Raw genomic sequence first — 20,587 nt, forward strand, 5'->3', positions numbered from 1 at the left:
AAAATTAACCACTTTCAAGGCTTATATCTCAACAACTGCTAACTCAATTTGTTTCATTCAAAGTATAGCTGAGATATACTTATCTAGAACTTAATTTTAGTGTTTTTTAGTTGACTGTGCATGTACTCTATAAAAAAGTTGAAAATGACCTTTTTTGTATTCTTCTCTGCTTTTACTTGTTTTTGAAAGGATTTCAATACTTTATAGAGTGTTGTATTCATAAAATGCTAGACTACAAGTACCAATTTACAGAGTGTAATATTATTGTGTTTTAGGGAAGTTATATATATTTTTTCACCTGTGCAATACTTTTGTTATATACTGTAACAATGAAAGGATATTAGGATGCTCCAGTCTGCTCCAGGCCTTAATTTCACACTTAAAGACCTGTAAAGTAAACTTAATTTCGGACATCTGTAGAGAACTTACTCTAGTTGTGTCTAGCTGTCCACTCAAATACATTCTCAACTGCTTAATAGTAACATAAGTTATTGTACTACCTAGCTGATTATATTGACCCTTGAAAACATTGCCAAATCCACCTTGAGCAATAGGATATTTTGAATTGTATTGTACAGATCCAGTAAGATCAAGATGCTTCAGCTTCCTAAGCACACCATCCACGTCAACACGAATGCTGGATTTGTGAGCTGACTCTATAGTAGCATAACTTGTAAGAGGCACAGTCCAGATTATTAATCAATGTGTCAAACTGAAGCCTATAATTAGATCTGGGAACATTCAAGTGTTTCCTTAAACAGTCTTGGTCGATCTTTACTTCTTGTGGGAGTTAACTTAATCTTGCTTATGAAGGAGGACACCTCTCAGAGAGTAGTGTACATAAGAGAACACAAAAGGAAACAATTTCTAAAACAAGATACTCTTTAATCACGTGCTATAATTGTATGCACATATATCATAATTATCATATTATATGCACATGTTGTCTATGTTAAAGCTTGGATAAACAGGAGTGCAGACTTGTTTGGACCAAGTGACAAGAAGCAGCCCAAGGAAGAGACAAGGGGGCAAGGGTAAATAGCACCTACTAGTAATAGTGAAAGAGATTTATTACACATAGATTCAACAGTCTAGAACCTGAAGTAGTTTGAGTGTGTATGCCTCAAAATATTTTCTAGGCAGAAATAATATTGGACGTACAGGGCATGTTCATATATTGGTACCAGACCCTGTCATATTCTGTCAGGACGTATGTTCTTGTCGACATCCAAATAAGTTTAATAACAGACGTTTCCCTCTCTCTCGTTTACCAATTCCAATCCACTGTATCCTCTCTGCATACCTCTATATACAGTTCATAGCCTCAATCCGTAACGAAAAAAAAAGAACGAACGAACGAAAGTCAATGAAAGACATAACATAAAGAAAAACCTAATGCAGAAAAGAAAACCATCTCAAAACATGCAGCAAAGACGGAATAAAATGATACGATAATAAAGGAGGCTCGGAACTTAGAAACGAGCGCTTGACCAAAAAGAACGTCGATAAAAAAGGAAGAGAAAATAGATAACTAAGTAGATGATCATCCGCGCACGTCAGCCAAACTAAAAGCCGTTGAAAGGTAATGTCCCGGGTATATCTAACGAAGCCAAGCCCAACAGACAAAAAGCGAAGCGAACGTAATAAAGCTCAGTAGCTAGTCAAGCCGGGTTTAAACATAGCAAAACGAGTAAGCAATGAACCAAATGCAAAAGGGGGTCATGTAATTGTAGAAAGGCGAATGACGTATGACTTGAGGATATAATAGAAATGAAGAACGTAGAATGCAAAATGAATACTTAATAAACTAACTAAGCGAAACTACGATGAATACGAAATTACGAAAGGACTGTCCCCTCAGAATCAGTACTGGTCCGCCGATGGATACGCTCTTCGATAGCCTTGCATTGCGAGAGGAGGTCCATGATGAACGAACGGTCGCATGCAGAAAGAATGAAAGGTGTCTAAGGATTCAGCGCAAAGAATAAGCCCTAGTTCAAACGACCAGCCACTGGCGTCACCAAGAAAAGCAAGACTTACCGTTAACAGGTCATGAGCGCTCGGCCTCTCACTCGGAGGGTTCGAGCACAAATTCAAAAAATCATGGAACGAGCGTGAAAATTCAGTAGCTTTCGATAACATCGGCCAGCGTTCGGGAAGGTCTTTGATATCGTCGACCTCGATGTGCATAAAGGGCGGCTCGGCCTCTGCCATTTCCCATACCGTTGCACCTGCAGACCAGATGTCGACTTTCTGTGCATCGTATGGACTGCTGCGCATCTCAGGTGCCTACATGGTGAATATGTTATTAGCATGAGGATACGTAGAATAGGAAAGGGAAAGGAACAGACGAACCTGCCAATAGATCACTCCTGCTGGCTCTTTATACGTTGGATAAGCTGGGTCCACGAGGAGTGCGTTCGAGAAATCAGCTGTACATGACAAGACCTCGTCAGCACCTAGGTCATGATCCTGTTATTGGAATCACATACCAAGTTTGAGTACGCCCTGACTATTGACCAGCAGGTTATCAGAGCGCACATCCCGATGCACGATACCTAGAGTTTCTAAATGTACCAACGCACTCAGAATCTAAACCAAAATCATCAGCATCCACTTCCTCAGCAACTTGCTAAATAACAAGGCGTATACTCACATCAGTAGCAAATCTCGCAAACACCCTCTCCTCCAAAACAAGCCCCTCTTCCACAAGCCCAAGGACGTCAGCAAGGCTGCGCTCCATAAGCTCCATCTCAATCCACAGCGCATCCTCCACAAGGTCAACAAATAGCGCGTCCATAGACAAGATATGTTCATGCGATACGCGCGACATCAACATCAGCTCTTTCCTCATCTCTTCCAATTTCGGCGAACCACCCGGAAGCAGAGGGACTTGCTTTATCGCTACTTTGCCAGACTCGTTCTTGGATATGTGAGCGGTGGACGATTTTAATTTTGACTTGGAAGGAGGAGAGGGAACGATGGAAGCCGAGAAGACTGAGCCTGACTCGCCCTCTGCAATTTCTTGCAAGTCTGTGAAAAGTTCGCGCGGATCGAACGAGTGGTCGATGAACTCTTCGAGTGGCGCGACGACCTCCGACACCCAACCGCGGTACCTTTGCAATGGTGACGGCGAGGGTGTAGCGCTTGCTGAAGTAGAAGCCGATGAGGAAGACGAGGATGAAGGGCCAGCCGACGCAGGTGAAAGATGCTGAACAAGTTGTTTCTGTGCTGCATCCCCACCAACATTAAGAGTCGAGATTCCATTAATCTGCAACGACGGTCTTCTCGGTGACTCCGTTGCAGCATCAGGGTGGAGATGTGGTCGCGGAGACCGTTCACCAAGGTAATTATATAGCGTCCCAGAGTCGCGAATCGGTTTATTATGCAGCTCATACTGTGGAGAAGGCGTATCCACCAACCAATCAACCATGGGCGAAGTTCCGTCCCTTTCCTCAATACCATCCTGCTCGCAACACAAGTCTTCCCTACCCGAGCCATCGTCATTATCATTGTCCGCTTCGGACGTGTAAATACGAGGGGCGATGTCAATATGTGCCGTCGGACTCAGTTTCTTCTCTTCCGTATCCCATTTTGTAGTATCAACTCCCGACTCTGCTGATTCTGTTGGTGAAAGAACGCCTACTTCACCCTCCGACTCAGTATATCGCAGCTGTACGTGAACGGCTCCGTTTAAGCGCGTGTTGCCATCGTGTTCTTCAGCACCTTCATCCGAACCGGATCTAATCGACAGTGGATTGACTTGTGAGGACGAAGACGACGACGATCCGGATCCCGAACTCGACTGAGATGACCGAGTCGAAGCGGGACTCGACAATCTATTGACGGGAGAAGGGTCCTCAACCGTATACGGAAGCCTCACATCACTCTCTGTAGATCTAACGGAGAACTTCGCAGACATCGGTGAAGGTTGCAAAGAACCGCCGCCAAAAATAGCATTGCCAGGCGAAGGTGGAGGGAGCGGGAAATCTGACGCAGACGGTGCCGGTACACCATCGCTACTCGTCATACTCATCGGTCTACTCCAATCTTCATTTCCACTCCCCGAACTGGAAGTCTGAACCGTACTGGCACTTAATTGTGGTTTGTGCTTCGACGGAGGTGCGGGAGCGGGTACAGTCATCGCATTCGCCACGCTCCCTTTCCGCATATGCGCAACTCCAATCGTTGCATCGCGTACATCTCGTACCGTCGTCGCTCGACTCCAACGACTACTGGCAGAAATCGTTGCCTGTGAATCGCGGCTACCCGTACTTGACGTGAGCGTCGAATTGCGATGCGGATCATGGCTTTGTTTGAGAAACTCATACGTTGCATTAGGCGACTGCGAAGGACTAGCCTGAGCATGAGATTGTTGTGATGAATGACCTTGTGATGAATGGCCAGGTGTTGAAGGGGGTGGAGGACTTGGGAGATAGGGATACGTCGATGTTAGTGGAGGCGAAGTAGTCGGAGTGGTAGAATTGGGAGGTTTCACGAGGGAGAGCACCTCGTTGAAAAGAGGTGTGGAGGTGCCAGCACCGCGTTCTAAGCTCTCGTGATCAACAGACTCTGCTTCTACGATCTCATCTTCGTCAGTCTCTATAGTCACTCGGGGAACCTCGTTCGACGGTCGGGACAAGACAAGAGGAGGGACAGGTGCCTTTCTTGTCTTTGGTGACGTAGCCTTTGCTGGGACGATGGGGGAAGTAGAATCAACGGAAGCAGTAGTAGAAGCAGAAGCCGTCGTCGCGGTGTCAGATGAATTCGAGAAGGATCCAAGTCCCGCATCTGGAGTGTGCATAGCCGAGAAAAGTGATGCTGTCCAGCTACTGAGATCGTCTTGGTGGAGTGAGAGGCGAGGAGGGGAAGAGGCGGTTCGCGTGAGGGGTGATTCGGGAGGTGATGGTGATAAGGATTCATCGCAAGATGGAGTCGTTAAATGTAATCTAATCGGAGCGGACGAAGAGTGTGTCCCATTTGGCAATTGCGCTACCCTGTCAGAATGGATATCACGTCCTAAAGGCGTAGCGTTGCTATCGTTCTCCCTCAGAAGTACTTCCGGTGTGAGCGTTTCCTCTGAACGCCTCTCAGGATGCAACTGTACATCCGAACCACTCGCGCGTCTCGGGCTGGGCTCTGCGGTCGGATCCTGTTTCTCGTCGCGAGGGAATGTGTATGTATGCACACTATTAGGCTCAGACACGTCATATGCAGGAGGTGGAGATGGCGGGGTCGAGGTCGGGTTCGTCACACGGAATGTCGATGCTGTCCCCGTTCGACTTGGCGGTGTACGAACTCGCACAGAAGGCGGGGGATCACCATTCAGACTGTCTATCCGGGGCAACACACGTGGAACGACGGAGGTAGGTGCGGCGGAAATCCCGAACCGCGAGGCTGTGGCAGTGCCGGGATCAGAATAGTCATCGTCTCCGTCAACATATACCGAAGGGGCACGCGATGAGACGGACGAATCGGACGGCTGGTTTGCAGAGTGGAAACCATAGCTTGAAGGTGGAGAAGTCGAATCAGGAGAAAGACTGCTGCCGAAACTTCTTCCCGATGTTGATAGAGATGCACTGTCGCTGGCTCCCGTTGTTGGTCGCCGAAGCGAAGTAGAGCGTGTTGGCAAGGCATTCGCTGGTAGTGGTGAAAGCGAGCTAGGCGATGTAGAAGTCGACGAGGTTGTGTATGGAGATTGAGAACGCGCACGAATCACGTCTGGGGAGACGTCTGGATGATTGTGCAGGTAGGTTGTACGGTTGCGTCGTGAGTGTATTGAGAGAACGTCCGTATCTTTAAACCCTTCAGCGCGAAGCTGATCCATCCATGCGGGAGGCAGATTTGCTAGCCTAGACTGTCCGTTAGCATTCTGTCTATTCATCAATGTGGATTGTCGTCTTACCCTTCATCAACGTGTAAATGATGCTGCAGCGCGTGTACAAGAATCAATTGGACTGATGATATGGATGGAAAGGTCAGTGCACGCGTACCTGAACATTCCACGGCGTCGATACCTCCCCCCCACCATCCGAATCACTCGTCATCCCATCGTGCGAAGCTCGCGCAGAGTCGGCACTCAACGTCGTCCGCGACAAATTCGAGCGCAAAAACAATCTCGACTTTTTGCCCAAGGAGCTCGAAAGCTTCGAAATTCCTCTTCGAAGCGAACTCATCTCGCTCGCCTGAGAATGGATCGAAGGCGCTGCTGACGACATCGCAGTCGTCGTCCGACTTCTCACCGAAACCGGCGACATTGTGCGTGACAAATCGCACTGTGAACGCGCTGCGGTAGCGTTACTGATGGAGCTGAGCGGAGTCTGCGGGAGCTGGAGGGTCTCGACGGACATGCTGGCGATGGATGCCGAGCCATGTAATGAAAGTGCGTGCGAAGGGTTAAGGGACACAGCGGATTTTGAGGCAATTGAGCCTTGCTTATACCAGGGATCCTTCTCCACTGGCGGGGGCGGCTTAGTGGAGAATTTGCCGAACATGTTCAGGCTTGAAAGACGGGACGAGAGCTTCGGCTGGCCGCTCATTGCGCGACGGCGGATATTATCGACCAGCGACGGGGAATGAGTGCGGCAGCGTCGGTGACAGGGCGGACGACGACGACGGGAGGGGAACAGAGAGGGCAAGACGAGGAGAAACGACGAGGCAAAGAGGGTAGACTGGCTCTAAGGCCAAAACGCACCTTTCCATATCAGGCGTATTTTTTCGGAAATTTCCCATTCCAAAAATTCACTGCCCTGTTTTGTGCCCAACAGAACCCAGAGTTCTAGACTCGGGCCGTCTGATTTCTACTTATGTAACGCGCATATATGTACATATGTCAAGCAGGTCGACGGCTCCATTCTACACTCTACACTAACCTGCATCCTGCCCGAGCTTCGGGGGTTTCATCCTTCACAGCGTGTCTTGAGCGCGTCGGCGAACGCTCCAAACGCCTCTCTCAACTTTCGGCCCAACACCCACTTGACAATGTAGGCTAGCACGCCATCAAATGCCTCCCACGTTTCATACCGCGTTCTGCCATTACTCGCAGTGCTCGCAGTCAACGTCTGCCAACGCTGTGCGCGCATCGCCCACGACGGATAGTCAATATTTACCCAGGAGAGTCGGTGATTCTGATGGTCGACGACAACGATGCGCTCGAACGGCTTGGTCGTCATTGGTAGGATGAAACAGGTCATCAGCAGGAATTTGTCCTGCATCAGCACCTGATCCTGCTCCTTCCGTTTCGACGCGTCAACAACAATCATCTGCCGTCTGTGTTCCCAAAGAATAAAAACAAAAGCAGGAGTCAAGTCCCTTCTCAGACGCGAATTTTACAAAACCAAGCAAGACAGAAATTCCCATATTCGGAAAGGTATAGCAAACAGGAAATCGGTAGGCACACGAAGAAAATGCGGATAAAAATACTCACACGAATGGATTTCTGTCATTTGTCAAGAAAAAGAAGCAGTCAGTCACACACTTCAATCGTCGTTATACGCATTCTCCTAGATACGCGAAACTCAGAGTAAAATAAAATTAACGCACCACTCATGATAATGAGGAACATCCGTCAGGGTATCCCAAACTCTTTCAACAGGTGCGTCAATTTCGCGCGTCACTCGCACATGGAACACGCTCTTCCTAAGTTCCTCTTCCGACGGTGCCGCGCTTGTCCTCATTGATCAGTCCTTGGCAAAGCTCTTTCCGCTCGCGTCTCGCTCTCGTTCTTTACTCTTGCTCTTTTATCTTGTCTAGGAACGCAGCTCTTTGGTTTGCTTGTGCTTTTCTTGGTGGTGGCAGTGGCGATAGCGGGGTGTGAGAATCCAGCGTATGCACAACGCCATCTTTCTTCATAACTACTCGGGTACGTTTATGCCGGGTCTCGGCAACCATTGAGACGCACCGCTTCGTTCCCCTATTCTCAGGACAACGACCTTCTTCTACATTACACGACAGTCGGATAGGATCTCCTCGAAGACAATAAAGGTTACTCGAGTTTTTTTCATGAAAGAGTCGGGTGAATAATTCACGCAACTATATGCAGATTGAGTATGTATATTTATGACACAGGCTTCTTGATTTCTCTTTGACATCCGAGAAAACCGAGCAAACGTTCGAGAGCATGCCTTTGATCCAGTTCAAGCGAAATGAAAGTTCGCTGCGTGGTTCGGTGGTCTAATAGTCTAGAACAATACGACTCGCTCGCCTTCTTGAATTCTCACTCCTCTAACCCGTAAAGCACATTCAGCAGCAGTCAGCAGATTCAGACCGGCCCGGGATCAGTAAACCTTAAAAGCTGTTTCCAGTTGAGAGTTCCTTGCATTGCCAGATACCGATATCAGAGGTGTGTTGATGATAAATTGTCGAGGTCTTCTCTTTGATCAATCAACGCAGAACGCAGTCCTTGACCTCAAAAGAACCCAAACAAGCCAGGATAGAGTAACGTATATACTCAAATATCACAAATTTACTGAAATACATTATTTGAATCTAACAGCAACAATTATCAAAACAGGATGACTGTTTGTACATTCGTTCAACAACTTGTCGACTCCGGTGGCGTATAAATCTCCGTCGTTTTTCCTCTATTGAGCACATAACTAGGGTGGCTAGTGCCAATCCTCTGGCATTCAATCCTTACAATCTTTTTCTTTTCTGCATCTAACGTTATAGTCTTTGTGTACAGATTCTCATCGTTAGGGAGAACAATGGTTATCCTTGGCCGCTCCTCAGCAAGATTGATATCTTCGTTCCTTTGCGCAAAGGCCTTGCGTAATTCTTGCTGACCGTTGAAACCAACCAGAACAAGATATCTTAAGTCAATAGTATACTGTGGCAGAAGGTAATATCAGCTACACATTACTTCCAACAAGTTATCTTCAGTAAATTGAGGGCATACCTGTTTGTTTTGCCGACTAGGAGATGTAGTGCTGAGAGACGCACGTGGATGCTTTATAGGACCTTTGGGATGCCAAAATTGTCTGTTCACCTCATCATATTCGATTGTGCCACTGAAACAAACTTTGCCAATGTTCTTTTCTTCATATTCAATTGTTATTTGCATCACCAAATCGAACACGAAAATGTATTGGAATTTACTGCTAAGACATATATTTTTTACATATTGTGGATCCTTATATTTGCTTATAAAGTCTACATGTAAATATATTGCCTTGTCAGACTCTGCATGTTTTGGTGATGTGGTACATGGAGACTGTATGCTTGGGTTTGGGTTTGTGCTTCACTTTGGATTTGGTCTGGGATTTGATTTGCCTATAGGTAGTGGTGAGAGCAGCAGTACTAGTAAGAGTGTTCCTTTGTATGCCACAGTCCAACCTAGCTTTATCTGCATCAATTATTCTTAGACCAGCTTACAATCCATTTTGCACATTGCACATACTAGATACTTCTCATTTTTACATCAATGATTACTATGATGCTAATCAACAATGTGGCAACACTAACAATGATTCAATGTTTGTTTCTTAGATACATTGCTGACTAGTACTCATTAGGTTAACTCAATTATGGAAAAGGGTAAGACATTGCTTGAGAAAGTTGCACAACAGATTATTATTATTACTTGATATTATACAAAAGTAACTTCAGTGCTATATAACAGACATACCTTGTAGACCACTCTATTTTAGACATAGTTTAATCTCTAGGTTATTATATAACATTACTACTCATAAAAATACTTTAGTCCATGTTGAATTCATCTGAACATTGTAATAGAACAAATCACTACTCTTTATGTGAAGCATCATCAACTGCTGGTATTGTCACCTTAGCCTGCTGATAAATCTCCGTCGTCAGCCCTTTCTCCGACTTATCAAAGAGCTCATGATGATGATGAGTTTGTGTGCTGATCCATTCACATACAATCTCTACTGTCTTTTTCCCTTCCTTATCCAATGTAATAGTTTTTCTGTATGTCTTCATTGCTTCGTCAGGAAGGACAACAGTGATTCTCGGACGTTCGTCTTCAAGATTAATATCTTCATCGTTTTGTGCAAAGTTCTTTGTTAGTTCACCCTGTTTCTGACCATTGAAGCCAACAATGGAGAGACATTTTAGGTCAATAGTATTCTGTGGTACGGGTGGAATCAATCATAAGTTACTTTCACTGGGTTGGCCAAAGTAGATCGAATACACACTTTTCCGTCCTTTTTTCCAGGAGATATAACATTGAGGAATGCACATGCGTTTTTCGTAGGTCCCTTGGCATGGTAAAATAGTTCATCCTTTCCATTATATTGAATCTCACCACTGAATGTTACCTCGTCGACGGCTTTCTCTTTATACGTAACTACTAATTGGTACTTGGAGACTTTAAATTCTGTTTTGTGTTTGTACTTGGCCTTGGTTTGAGACTTGTGAGTATCATCAGCATTAGATGCAGTGTCTTTATTTCTGGATGAGAATGCCTTGTGAACACTCTTCATCGTTTGATTTACGTGGTAGGCAGAGGGCGGTGGGAGAGATAGGAGTATTTCTTTGCATGCTGTAGAGCAACCTATCTTTATCTGTAGAGATATACCATATAGCAAGTTCCCGATTGGTTCGAAGCATTGTATATTGCACCTTTTCTCAACAAATACCAAAATTTGCAAGCTGTAATGTGGCAACATGGCAATGTTGCAAAACAATACATGTCTCTCGATATTATTAGTAACATGTGTTCGTTAGCTTGGCTTGGCACAGCAATGGAAGACAAAGTATGAGTTGGTAACTTTTGTTAATCATTTGGAGCTTGCTTTTGAGCAAGCGCAGATTACCATATCAGGAAAATTTCACCTGAAACAATGATTGCCATCCATGTCCACACTCTTACTCTGTCAACATCTATTGAGTTTCTGATACATATATGCAGAGCCGTAAAATTACTCTGGTCATTCTTTTTTCCGTCGAGGTAAAATAATCGCTGCGGTTTTTTGCCTTTTACCTAGTACATCCTGCTTCTAGCCAGCACAGCTCCTTTCATCATCCCAAATCTCTGCAAGCAAATGCAACCCGCCCATGCTTTTACTTACACTATGCTTATGTTCATCTCTTCGGATACATTAGAGTCGCATACTCTGACCCCAGTTCTCGGTTGGGTTTCGGATACACTTAAGTAAAGTACAGTGGGCGAGATGGAGATTAGCAGGCTTGAAACCTGAGGCATATTTGCATGACTATGAATACTCTTCAACTTCGAGTTCAGGTTCGGGTTCAAGAAAAATCAAGAAGAACCCTAAAATCAATTCTCTCTGCTCCTCTGGCTCAGTGCTAAATGTTATTAATAGGATTCAAAGTATCAGTGTCAGATGTCTTATGAATTTTATTTAATAGTCATACTGCAACTTATGTATATGTAATTTAATTTAGCAGGTATCAAAATTCTTTATTTTTATCTAATCAAAGCCACAAATTGTACTCACATGAGATAGTGATTATAATAATAATATTTTAGAATGTAATATGAACAGTGTAAAAGTCAGCAGATTCATGCTGGAATCATTCCTGTAAGATGCTCATAAATCTCTGTTGTCGGTCCCTCTGTGCCATGATGACTGTCATGAGTTTCCATCCATTGGCATTTGATGTGTACTATTTTCGTCTTTTCCTTGCCAATTGTTGCAGTACTCTCATACACCTTTGTTGCTTGTGTAGGAAGGATAATGCGAATCCTTGGGCGCTCTAAATCCTGTGTTTCACTCTTTGAAAATTCCTTTCGAAGTGGCTTTGAATGTGTTGAGCCATTAAATCCGAGCATCACTAAGTGTTGGAGATTAACAATGTTCTGTGTAGAGTGCATACAGTATATGCACATGAATCATTAAGAATGAGTTCTGTTTCATTTCTATAAATAAGTCTCAAGCAAGTTTACGTACTGTGTTGTTGTTATCAACCGTGAGGGACGCACAAGATCGCTCTGATGGCCTAAGAGGAGAACAGAACTGCCTGGACTTTTCATTGTATTGGATTCTGCCACTGAAAGTCATTTCCCCACCATCCTTCTCTTGGTATTTAATTGTTATATGGTACTTGCCAATTTTAGGCTTGAGGTCGAGTTTGCGTTTGGGGCGAGATTTGTGCTTTTCATCAGCCCCGGATGCAGCAGGTGCTGCTTGCTTACTACTCTTATGAGTGGCTGACGACCCTTGGAGGCGTCTCATTGCTTGACTTGCTTGCTGAGAAGTGAGTAGTAGGGGATGGCACGTTAAATTGCATGTTGTAGTGCCACAGGGCCGGATTTATTCTGTGTAATACACAACTGTGTCATTGTCTTGATCAGACAAATGCTGAAACAGGCCAGTTTTGCAATGTGGCAATACCCTGCTGTTCCAATTTTGGAGTATATTGATACTGGATGAGCCAACATGACTAAGCGGATGGCAAGTTGAGTATACATTGCACTATGGAGTCGGATGGTCCTAGTACTGGAAAGAGAACTACTTACATAATATGCAAAGATAAGTATCTGGGTGCTTGTGCCACATATTCATCCTTGAAGAAGCTCCAGGGTTCTGAATCGGGCTTGCTGTATACACATTCTTGACTGTCCCTGTTCTTTGACCGCATCAATGGGCCCCTAATTGCGGACCTCTACACGTCAACTCAATATTCGACGCACAGGATATACCTGAATGCCTTGTACACACTACGTAAATGAACCTGAGACACTCACTGAAGAGTATGCAATGATACGTCGATCTCCGCAAAGTCGAGATTATGCAGCTTTCGGAAGGAGGAGAATCTGCGATGCTATATAGGGTTTGTTGTTCCAACGAGGGTTATGAATAACATATGTTTCCATAGCAGGAAGTCGTACGATGAGCACAACCTTAGAACGCCGATCACAACGATCGTCATAGCCACACGCTTCTGTGTTCACATCTCCGAGGAGGACACCCTCTTTCCCATCGAGACGAAAATGATTACTTTTTACCAACGCGTTCCGCTCCTAACGAGTTCGTCCTATTCCATCATCCTAAAGCTCATCGGCACGAATGCAAAGTTCAAACGATCATATAAGATATGAAAAACTCGCTTACATCTTAGAAAACACAACCTCCCATGCACGTCACCTCCCCGTCTCTTCCTCTCATGCTTTTGCGTACCCTACACTCGCGCTGTTCGTCTCTTTGGATTCGTTGGAATCGCATTGTCTGAACCTGGGCTCTGGTTGGATTTTCGGATATAGCGAAGCGAAGTATGGTTGGTGGAGGTGGAGACTAACAGGATTGAAATCTGAGGGGTACTTGCATGATTATGACTACTCTTCCACTCTGGATTCGGACACAGGATCAAGCAAAATAAATGTGAACAAGAATCCAAGACGGAATTTTATAAAAGAGAAACTCACATCCGTCTTGTTTCGCTTTGGTCATGACGCGAGTCAACTGGATGACGCATGGATGTTGACTATGCCAAGCTATCTAGGCATAGAAGGGATCAATCCGCTCACCGTATTTTACTGTTACAAGAAGCCAGGTGAAATCATGTCAGATTGTGTAACTCGTCTTTGGATTGTCGTTCTTGAGGTACGTTCAAAGTATCAAGATCTTTTCAAGCACAATACATTGAACTTGCGAGTTTTGATTTTACTTTCTTTAAGGTGCATAATACATTTGGAGAGCGACACGTCTATGTTCTCCAAACAGGCTCACAACATGAAGATAAAGCAACTGCTCCAGGGTTCACGCACTCCTGGACGTTTCCACGTCAATTCCACGTTTCACCCTTCAACGATCGTTCAGGATACTATACTTGCTCGATTACCGCGCCTCCTCACCCTCCGCCTTCTCTTTCTTCATCAACGGCGACGCTGGCTCTCAACAAGACGAACTTAAGCGACTCCCCTATTGCACTCCCGAGAATCCGGATTCAGCTGTATACACCGGACAAGAAACTCAAACTCACAGCTTCGCTACGTTCGACATCTGCAGTTCCACTTACGACACCGACTTTGTTAGCGACGTTGGTCCGATATCCAATTACGCTATTTCTTTCCTTCCCGCGAATCGCGTGGCAGGCGTTTCATTTACACTATCGCCGTAGGCTTGACGTGTATGCACGACCTGAGCCGCGTTCCATTGACCCGTTGCTGGAAGGAGCCTTCGTTGGTCACGAAATCGATGGAACCAGTCCGAGTACTACTCAACACGGGATGGAGCTGGGTACTAAGGGGCTTCTGCTACGTAACGAAGTTCAGCAGAATGAAGATGGGTTTGGTATCGGCGGTGGGGTTGGGTGGCAACCCGAAGGCATTTTAGAACGTTATGCACGGATGAGGATAGAACACCTCCTCGAACTCCGTTCCCGAGAAACAGGCATCCGTGTCCGTCTTCTCTCGTCAAATCCAGCTATCAAGCCTAGGCAATTCTTTCCTGACCCTGGAATCCCAAAAGTTGTCGAAACACCCTCTCACGATCGCGAACTTAGAGCATTACTAGTTGTAAATGGAGAGTCCAAACTACAACCACTCACAACGACAGAGCTGACCATTGCCACCCGCTCCTCACGTGCTTTCCTCCTTATGCTCACCAGCCCGTCACCCGCTCATTCCCTCCTTCTCGTGAGAGATACGGAAGGCTTACTCAGTGTCTCTGACGAACATCTCTTTCTCGCCGTTTTCTCTCCGTTGGTTGGGAGCACGAATGACTCGGCATTGGTGCAAAGGTTCTTGCAGCGACTTCGGATAAGCCCTATTCCTCGTTCTCTTGTTCCTCTTTCGGTGAACAAAGACAAGCCTGGGAGAAAGGACCAGTTAAACATTCCGGCAGTCAACCCACTTGACGTTGGCCTATCAGCGCTGCAATACTTTCAAACTCTTGTGGTGATTTCGGCCTTTCTTACACTTGCGCACCTCGAGAAGATCATTTTTACCATCACTGGAGCGAGGTTTGTTAGAGGGACAGAGCCTTGGGGTGGGTGGCAGCGTGCTGTGAATATTTGGTTAGCTCAGTTTCCAACGGGAGAAGTGGAGGGGGAAGACACTTAGGCTGCTTATTTTTAACAGCTTGTGTATTGATTGATTAATAGGTAGAAATAATAAACAGATGACTTACCCTTAGAAAAACATAGTAGTATACATGATAAGTCTCCTTGATTCACAAATTGTATCCAAGACAGAATCACTGATGTGACAAGTCAGGTAATACATTGTGAGTTTAGAGACTTTAAATGCGTTTGTCTACATCTTCCTGTTGTACACATTCATGAAGCATTGTCCAATAATACCCAGACACCATTGGTAAAAGTATAACGTTATTAACCAGTACTGTGCATGCAGTTAATAAAAAGAGAGCCATCTCTGTCATAGTCCCCTAAGAATATGCCACCAATTGGTGCAAATAGTGGCTGCTTGTTATGATAAGTGGTTGTTACATATGCTAGTCTTTTGAGTTAACATACTGAGTCCTTGCATGGATAAATCGGGGATATCCTGTCTTGCAATATAGCCACATGTGGCTCCAGTGTATTAATATAGGAAACAACCTCTGCCATTGTTGGCCATTGTTGTGGTTCAAAGTTCCAGTAGCTCAAACAATTGGTCCAGAGCTGATTTCCGTATTGTTCCGGGAGGACTAATGGTGGAAAAGGGAGCGATCTCCGTATTATTGCAAGCACAACTTGCCCATCATGTTTGAGGTGTGCATATGGATGCTCCCCTGACAAAATTTCCTGATAGTGTATATGTAAATATAACACTATATAATATCAACAATGAAAACCTACTAATAAGGTCATCACAAACGACCAGACGTCCGACTCCTTTGTAACTGTTTGATCTGGCTCTGAGCTGGCAAGGAGTTTGTAAGCTAGTGACATCACCAAATCGAACACAAAAATGTATTGGAATTTACTGCTAAGACATATATTTTTTACATATTGTGGATCCTTATATTCGCTTATAAAGTCTACATGTAAATATATTGCCTTGTCAGACTCTGCACGTTTTGGTGATGCTAACCATCTGCCATCTGGTGCCGCCTCTAAGCCCTGTGGCTGTACTCGATATTCTGGTCATCTGGGCTTCGTGGAAGACGTGAGCGGCTCCGAAATCGCTAACGAGTGCCTCATGACCTGGAGAAATGAGAACATTGCCTAGTGAATCGTGAGTAATGTAAGGCGTGTTTGGTCCTTGACAAACATACGGATTTGAAATCCGAGTGTACAATATTGTTTGCGTGAAGATACGCAAGACCTTCCGCCATACTACGAGCCTATTAAAATATGCTGAGGAATATTGATTACGAAAAAGAAAGACATTGCAACGTACTAGCTTTACAATATTACAGGGCCTATTTTTTTGACAAAATCTAGCACATTTCCATTATCCATCCAGGATGAAACTAATGAAGGTAAGCGAGGTGATCCATTGCTGGCCTCTTCAAGCATGTACCCTGCCAACGGGAGGATATTGCAGTGGGCCAATCTACTCCATGGCCTAATTTTGCGCTTGAAGACCTGTGGAAGAGGGCAACAATTGGGACTCAGCAGAAATTACAGAACTGCTCATGACCACTGACTTACGCGTACAACATCTCGGCCACCATCCATGTATACTCTCAAGCATTTAATAGTAACAGGGTATAGTGTACTGTCTGGCAGGAGGTAATGACCTCTGTATATGTTGCCATATCCACCTTGTGCAACCGGGCGCTGGGAATCATATTGTACCAAGCCAGTCATGTTGAGATACTGAAGATCAGCAAGTATTTGGTCAACCTCGTTGTGCAAGCGCCAATTAGTTTGCTGATCTGAGCTCATGACAGTATAGTCGAAGGCCTAATCGAGTTGAAGAAAACAATATACCAGGTACATGGAACGATAAGACTATGGGAAAAGTCCTACCAGAAGTAGAATATTAATGTGATCCAAAATTCGGCTGTTTAAACAATTCAATTATTACATCCTTCTTATTACTGTAATATCATACTAATATGGCTTACTAACCTAAGATAATTGAGATAATGTACAACGAGTCTATGTATGTTGTACATTTGTGTGCAAGAAGAACACACAGGCAAAGGCTGTATGTGGCTATGTCACGTTCAAGTTGTAAATAGCAGGCCTTTCAGAAACGGACGTATAAGTAAACGCGCCTCTTGTTTCTTTGCACGCTTTTCGATAATCAAAATTCATGTCAGCGTCCCAACCTCCCTTCAATCTCGCCTTGCATTCTCTGAGCTCCTTGGACATCCAGTGCATCTGGTCCTTAGTCAGCTCGTCTTTCTCTTCCACCCTGAATTTAGGTCTTGGTTTGATTTTCTGTCATAGGATATTGCAATTCTCTACTAGTTTGGCATGGTTGCCAGTTGGAGTCTTGGAAATGGAAATTATTATTGATGGGATTGGGGTTTGATGCATAAGTACTCAAACAAAATGAAGCCGAATCAGAAAAGAAGATAGTGCAGTACAAGAAGAGGACTCAACGTAAGTATACCGATCCTGCTTTGGACCTGGGCCATGATTTTATGTTTCTCTTATGTAATCTGCATCATGATGGACCACACGAAAACGTACCACAACACTAATTTTTTTAGGGCTTCTGTCAACTCTTGTCCCCATGCCACAGTGCACATTGGCCTCCATCCTCAATATCGAACGTGCGGTTTGAGCTGGGCAACTGATTAATTTCCAGCTATTTCCCCGACTCATAGACTTGAGTCTTAACGGACAAACTCAACATGGACGAGAAGGCTGGAACTGTATGACTGTCTTCGATCAACCAGTCTAAGTGGCCCTCCAAATATGTGGTCTGTCAAGTAGCAGGCAATAATACGCTTCGGCTGTGCTTCGCTCTTGAGGCCACGCTTGTCCATGTACGGAAGATTCACATTGCATATATAAGAGGGATCAACTTCGACCTGTGATGATCCATCGCCTCAGCGTAACTCTTCCGCCCTCATCTACTATCGACTGGAACCATACAGCACCACATTTCCTGCGACTTATTCTACATATCCGGATTCCACAGTTAATCCCCTAACCATGTGGTCACAGCAACTTATAGACTTTTGCCGCTTTATGGATTCTGTGCATGATCAGCACCCGCGAGACCCAACTCAAGCACACTTGCTCCACGAAGCCTTCTCGCCAACGTACCGTGGACCATATCTTCGCCATTTATGTAACCCATGCAACTGCAACAATATGATCTGTGCTCTGGCACAGCACATGAGATCCGACAACCTCGAGCCGGCGACCAAATCGGGATGCTCGTTTATTGTTGTGAAAATGGGTCCCTTTCGTGTTATCCTTTACGGGAGAAAAGATGAAATCACTGGAGAATCTGACCCCGTTACTCTATATGAGCTGGTCACTGGCATCCATGAGGAACTGCACAAACCTTTTAAGGTCTTCGAACTCGACGAGAGCACGATTCCCGCAGACACGATCGCTTTGTATGACGAATACCGCGAAATGATACGTCAAACCGATGCTCATTGGCAGTGGAGGACCCGCTCTAAAAGTAGCCGTAGGAAATATCAGACGATCGACTTTCTCCAGCGTGGTATGATTGAACCCGCTGGCGAACCTATGACTGTGAAACCTTCCGAAATGAACCCGCCTATGTTTCACCGTAGCTGCTTCCTCACCCTTGGTTAAAGAAGCACTTATGTACATGTATCTCTATTCTTGTAACTGCAATGTTGTTGTGTGCAATATCAAAGATGAAATCACGGATTGCTTTCACATGTAGATAAATCCAGGTTCTCCTGAAAAGGACGCATACATTAAATTCAAACAGACTAAACTCAGGAAGTCGAGATTTGGACAATGTGGCTCGACTTCAACTCTTTCCTCGAACATATTGTAATGGTTAGTGTACCCTGTTTCAGGGCCGCTTCGATTTGACCCACATACATTCTCATTAGGTGCCATTCGATACGGCCCTTTTTGTCATCTATACTACTAGGCGGAATCATCCTTCTTGCTTCGTCTCACAAACAAGGGATGCTGCAGTAGACGTATGAGAATTTCTAAGGCGAGAGAGTTAATGAAGAAGGAAAGGATATATAGCTGTATTTACCTTATGTAATCAATATGGATGACGCAAAAAATAGACCACAACACCCGTCATTCCCATTCTTGTCTCCATACGCGTCCATTTGCATCTTGAACTTTTGGCTTGAACTGAGTGATTGGTGAATTTCCAATGACACCTCCCTGGCCCATGGTTTTGGTTGAGAAACTTGACACGGAGGAGAAGTCCAGGACTGCATATCTGTCTTCGAATACCCATTACACCACACTGGCCCCACGTAGCTAATGATTAAGATGCTTATCGTTTGGAACCTCCTGACTACTTATGCGGCCTTCAAAACTATGCGGCCTTCAGGACTATGTGGCCTGTCGACTATCGGGCGCTGATACGCTGCAACTGTATCTTGCTCTTTAGGCCACGCTTAACCACGTACTGGAAATCCACACAAAAAATGCGTATATAAGCGGGGTTAATTTCAGTCTTTGACTACCCATCGTCCTCAACGTAACACCCCCGCCTTCGTCAACTATCGACCGTGGCCATATAACGGCAGATTGCCTACGACGTATTCGACGTACTCGTACTCCAGAGCTACCTCCCCGTCCGTCCCGACTTTCGACGATCATACAGCGATATCTATCAGACACCGATGAGCTACCTTCAAACGTACCTGGACACATGTGAATTGGGCATGCGCTCTGAGCGAGCTAAGGTGTTTTGCAGATGGATGGATGCGTGTATCCAGCACCAGGTACTCCCAACTAGCGAACCCATCCTCCATGACGTCTTTACGCCATCATTCCACGGTTCCCGTATTCTAGATCTATGCAACAACCCATGCAACTGCAACAACATGATCTGTGGTTTGGCTTCTATCATGGACGACTCCGATTATTGGAAGCAGCCAGCAAGTAGATTTGGATCTATGCTACTTGGAGTGAAGTATGGTCCCTGTGTTCATTACGTTCACGGGGGTGAATATCCCGTTTCTATATATCGGTTCGTCAATAGCATCCATAGGGAACTACACAAACCTCTTGAAATCTTCGAACTGGACACGACCACACTTCCCCCAGACACGGCCGCTCTATATGACAAATATCGCGAGATGCTATGCCTAACCGATGTTCATTATCAGTGGAGGACGATGGGAGATATGAATAGGAAATATCAGTGGGTCGACCTTATCCACGGCACGACTGGAAGTTCTGGCGTACCTTTGACCCTCAAACTCACTTTTCGATCCCAGAATGTCAACTGCCGCCACTACTTTTTCGCTTAAAGCAGATATATACATGCACAGCTATTCTTGTAATTGAAATGTCATTGTATGCAATATCAAAGACGAAACTCGCCGATTTGTTTCAGGTAGAAAAGACACATACTTTAAATTCGAGCGAGCTAAATCCAGGAGTCAAAATTTGAAGTTGAACGGTGTTCCTCGACTTCAACCTTTTGAGGACATCTTGTGATGCAAGGTTTTTGCTTATAAGGCGAATAAATAACTTGACTTGCATTTCCACAAGAGTTAAAAAGAGGGCATCCAACTCTCCATGGGGGCTGTGCATCTCATTTATAACTTTAGGTAACACACGATTTGTAAAA

The 20,587-nt window shown here is 45.0% G+C and overlaps 8 protein-coding genes across 8 annotated transcripts; 3 read left to right on the forward strand and 5 right to left on the reverse strand.

Moving 5' to 3' along the window:
* Positions 1-1,838: 1,838 nt before the first annotated feature.
* FOMMEDRAFT_80323 (kinase-like protein) lies at positions 1,839-3,433 on the reverse strand (the record flags this gene model as incomplete). The annotated part of the gene is made up of 5 exons (XM_007264773.1): positions 1,839-1,964; positions 2,041-2,289; positions 2,356-2,432; positions 2,493-2,592; positions 2,657-3,433. The coding sequence occupies 5 exons, from the start codon at positions 3,431-3,433 to the stop codon at positions 1,839-1,841; spliced, it is 1,329 nt and encodes a 442-aa protein (XP_007264835.1).
* A 3,466-nt stretch (positions 3,434-6,899) lies between these two features.
* FOMMEDRAFT_80890 (uncharacterized protein) lies at positions 6,900-7,676 on the reverse strand (the record flags this gene model as incomplete). Its single annotated transcript, XM_007264774.1, has 2 exons — positions 6,900-7,262; positions 7,539-7,676. 2 exons carry the CDS (start codon positions 7,674-7,676, stop codon positions 6,900-6,902), a joined length of 501 nt encoding a protein of 166 aa, XP_007264836.1.
* Positions 7,677-8,533: 857 nt separating this feature from the next.
* On the reverse strand, positions 8,534-10,631 carry FOMMEDRAFT_27303 (uncharacterized protein; the record flags this gene model as incomplete). The annotated part of the gene is made up of 7 exons (XM_007264775.1): positions 8,534-8,827; positions 8,897-8,927; positions 9,205-9,343; positions 9,373-9,396; positions 9,626-9,638; positions 9,883-10,089; positions 10,158-10,631. 7 exons carry the CDS (start codon positions 10,629-10,631, stop codon positions 8,534-8,536), a joined length of 1,182 nt encoding a protein of 393 aa, XP_007264837.1.
* A 2,364-nt stretch (positions 10,632-12,995) lies between these two features.
* On the forward strand, positions 12,996-14,989 carry FOMMEDRAFT_154227 (uncharacterized protein; the record flags this gene model as incomplete). The annotated part of the gene is made up of 2 exons (XM_007264776.1): positions 12,996-13,529; positions 13,604-14,989. 2 exons carry the CDS (start codon positions 12,996-12,998, stop codon positions 14,987-14,989), a joined length of 1,920 nt encoding a protein of 639 aa, XP_007264838.1.
* Positions 14,990-16,014: 1,025 nt separating this feature from the next.
* On the reverse strand, positions 16,015-16,761 carry FOMMEDRAFT_154228 (uncharacterized protein; the record flags this gene model as incomplete). Its single annotated transcript, XM_007264777.1, has 4 exons — positions 16,015-16,095; positions 16,146-16,214; positions 16,318-16,458; positions 16,525-16,761. 4 exons carry the CDS (start codon positions 16,759-16,761, stop codon positions 16,015-16,017), a joined length of 528 nt encoding a protein of 175 aa, XP_007264839.1.
* A 799-nt stretch (positions 16,762-17,560) lies between these two features.
* Positions 17,561-18,603, forward strand: FOMMEDRAFT_154229 (uncharacterized protein; the record flags this gene model as incomplete). Its single annotated transcript, XM_007264778.1, has 4 exons — positions 17,561-17,600; positions 17,655-17,702; positions 17,761-17,816; positions 17,884-18,603. The coding sequence occupies 4 exons, from the start codon at positions 17,561-17,563 to the stop codon at positions 18,601-18,603; spliced, it is 864 nt and encodes a 287-aa protein (XP_007264840.1).
* Positions 18,604-19,304: 701 nt separating this feature from the next.
* On the reverse strand, positions 19,305-19,608 carry FOMMEDRAFT_154230 (uncharacterized protein; the record flags this gene model as incomplete). The annotated part of the gene is made up of 2 exons (XM_007264779.1): positions 19,305-19,354; positions 19,416-19,608. 2 exons carry the CDS (start codon positions 19,606-19,608, stop codon positions 19,305-19,307), a joined length of 243 nt encoding a protein of 80 aa, XP_007264841.1.
* A 23-nt stretch (positions 19,609-19,631) lies between these two features.
* Positions 19,632-20,264, forward strand: FOMMEDRAFT_154231 (uncharacterized protein; the record flags this gene model as incomplete). The annotated part of the gene is made up of 1 exon (XM_007264780.1): positions 19,632-20,264. The coding sequence occupies one exon, from the start codon at positions 19,632-19,634 to the stop codon at positions 20,262-20,264; it is 633 nt and encodes a 210-aa protein (XP_007264842.1).
* Between the last annotated feature and the right edge of the window lie 323 nt (positions 20,265-20,587).

Source organism: Fomitiporia mediterranea, assembly GCF_000271605.1.
Source record: "Fomitiporia mediterranea MF3/22 unplaced genomic scaffold FOMMEscaffold_4, whole genome shotgun sequence".
Lineage (NCBI taxonomy): Eukaryota > Fungi > Basidiomycota > Agaricomycetes > Hymenochaetales > Hymenochaetaceae > Fomitiporia > Fomitiporia mediterranea.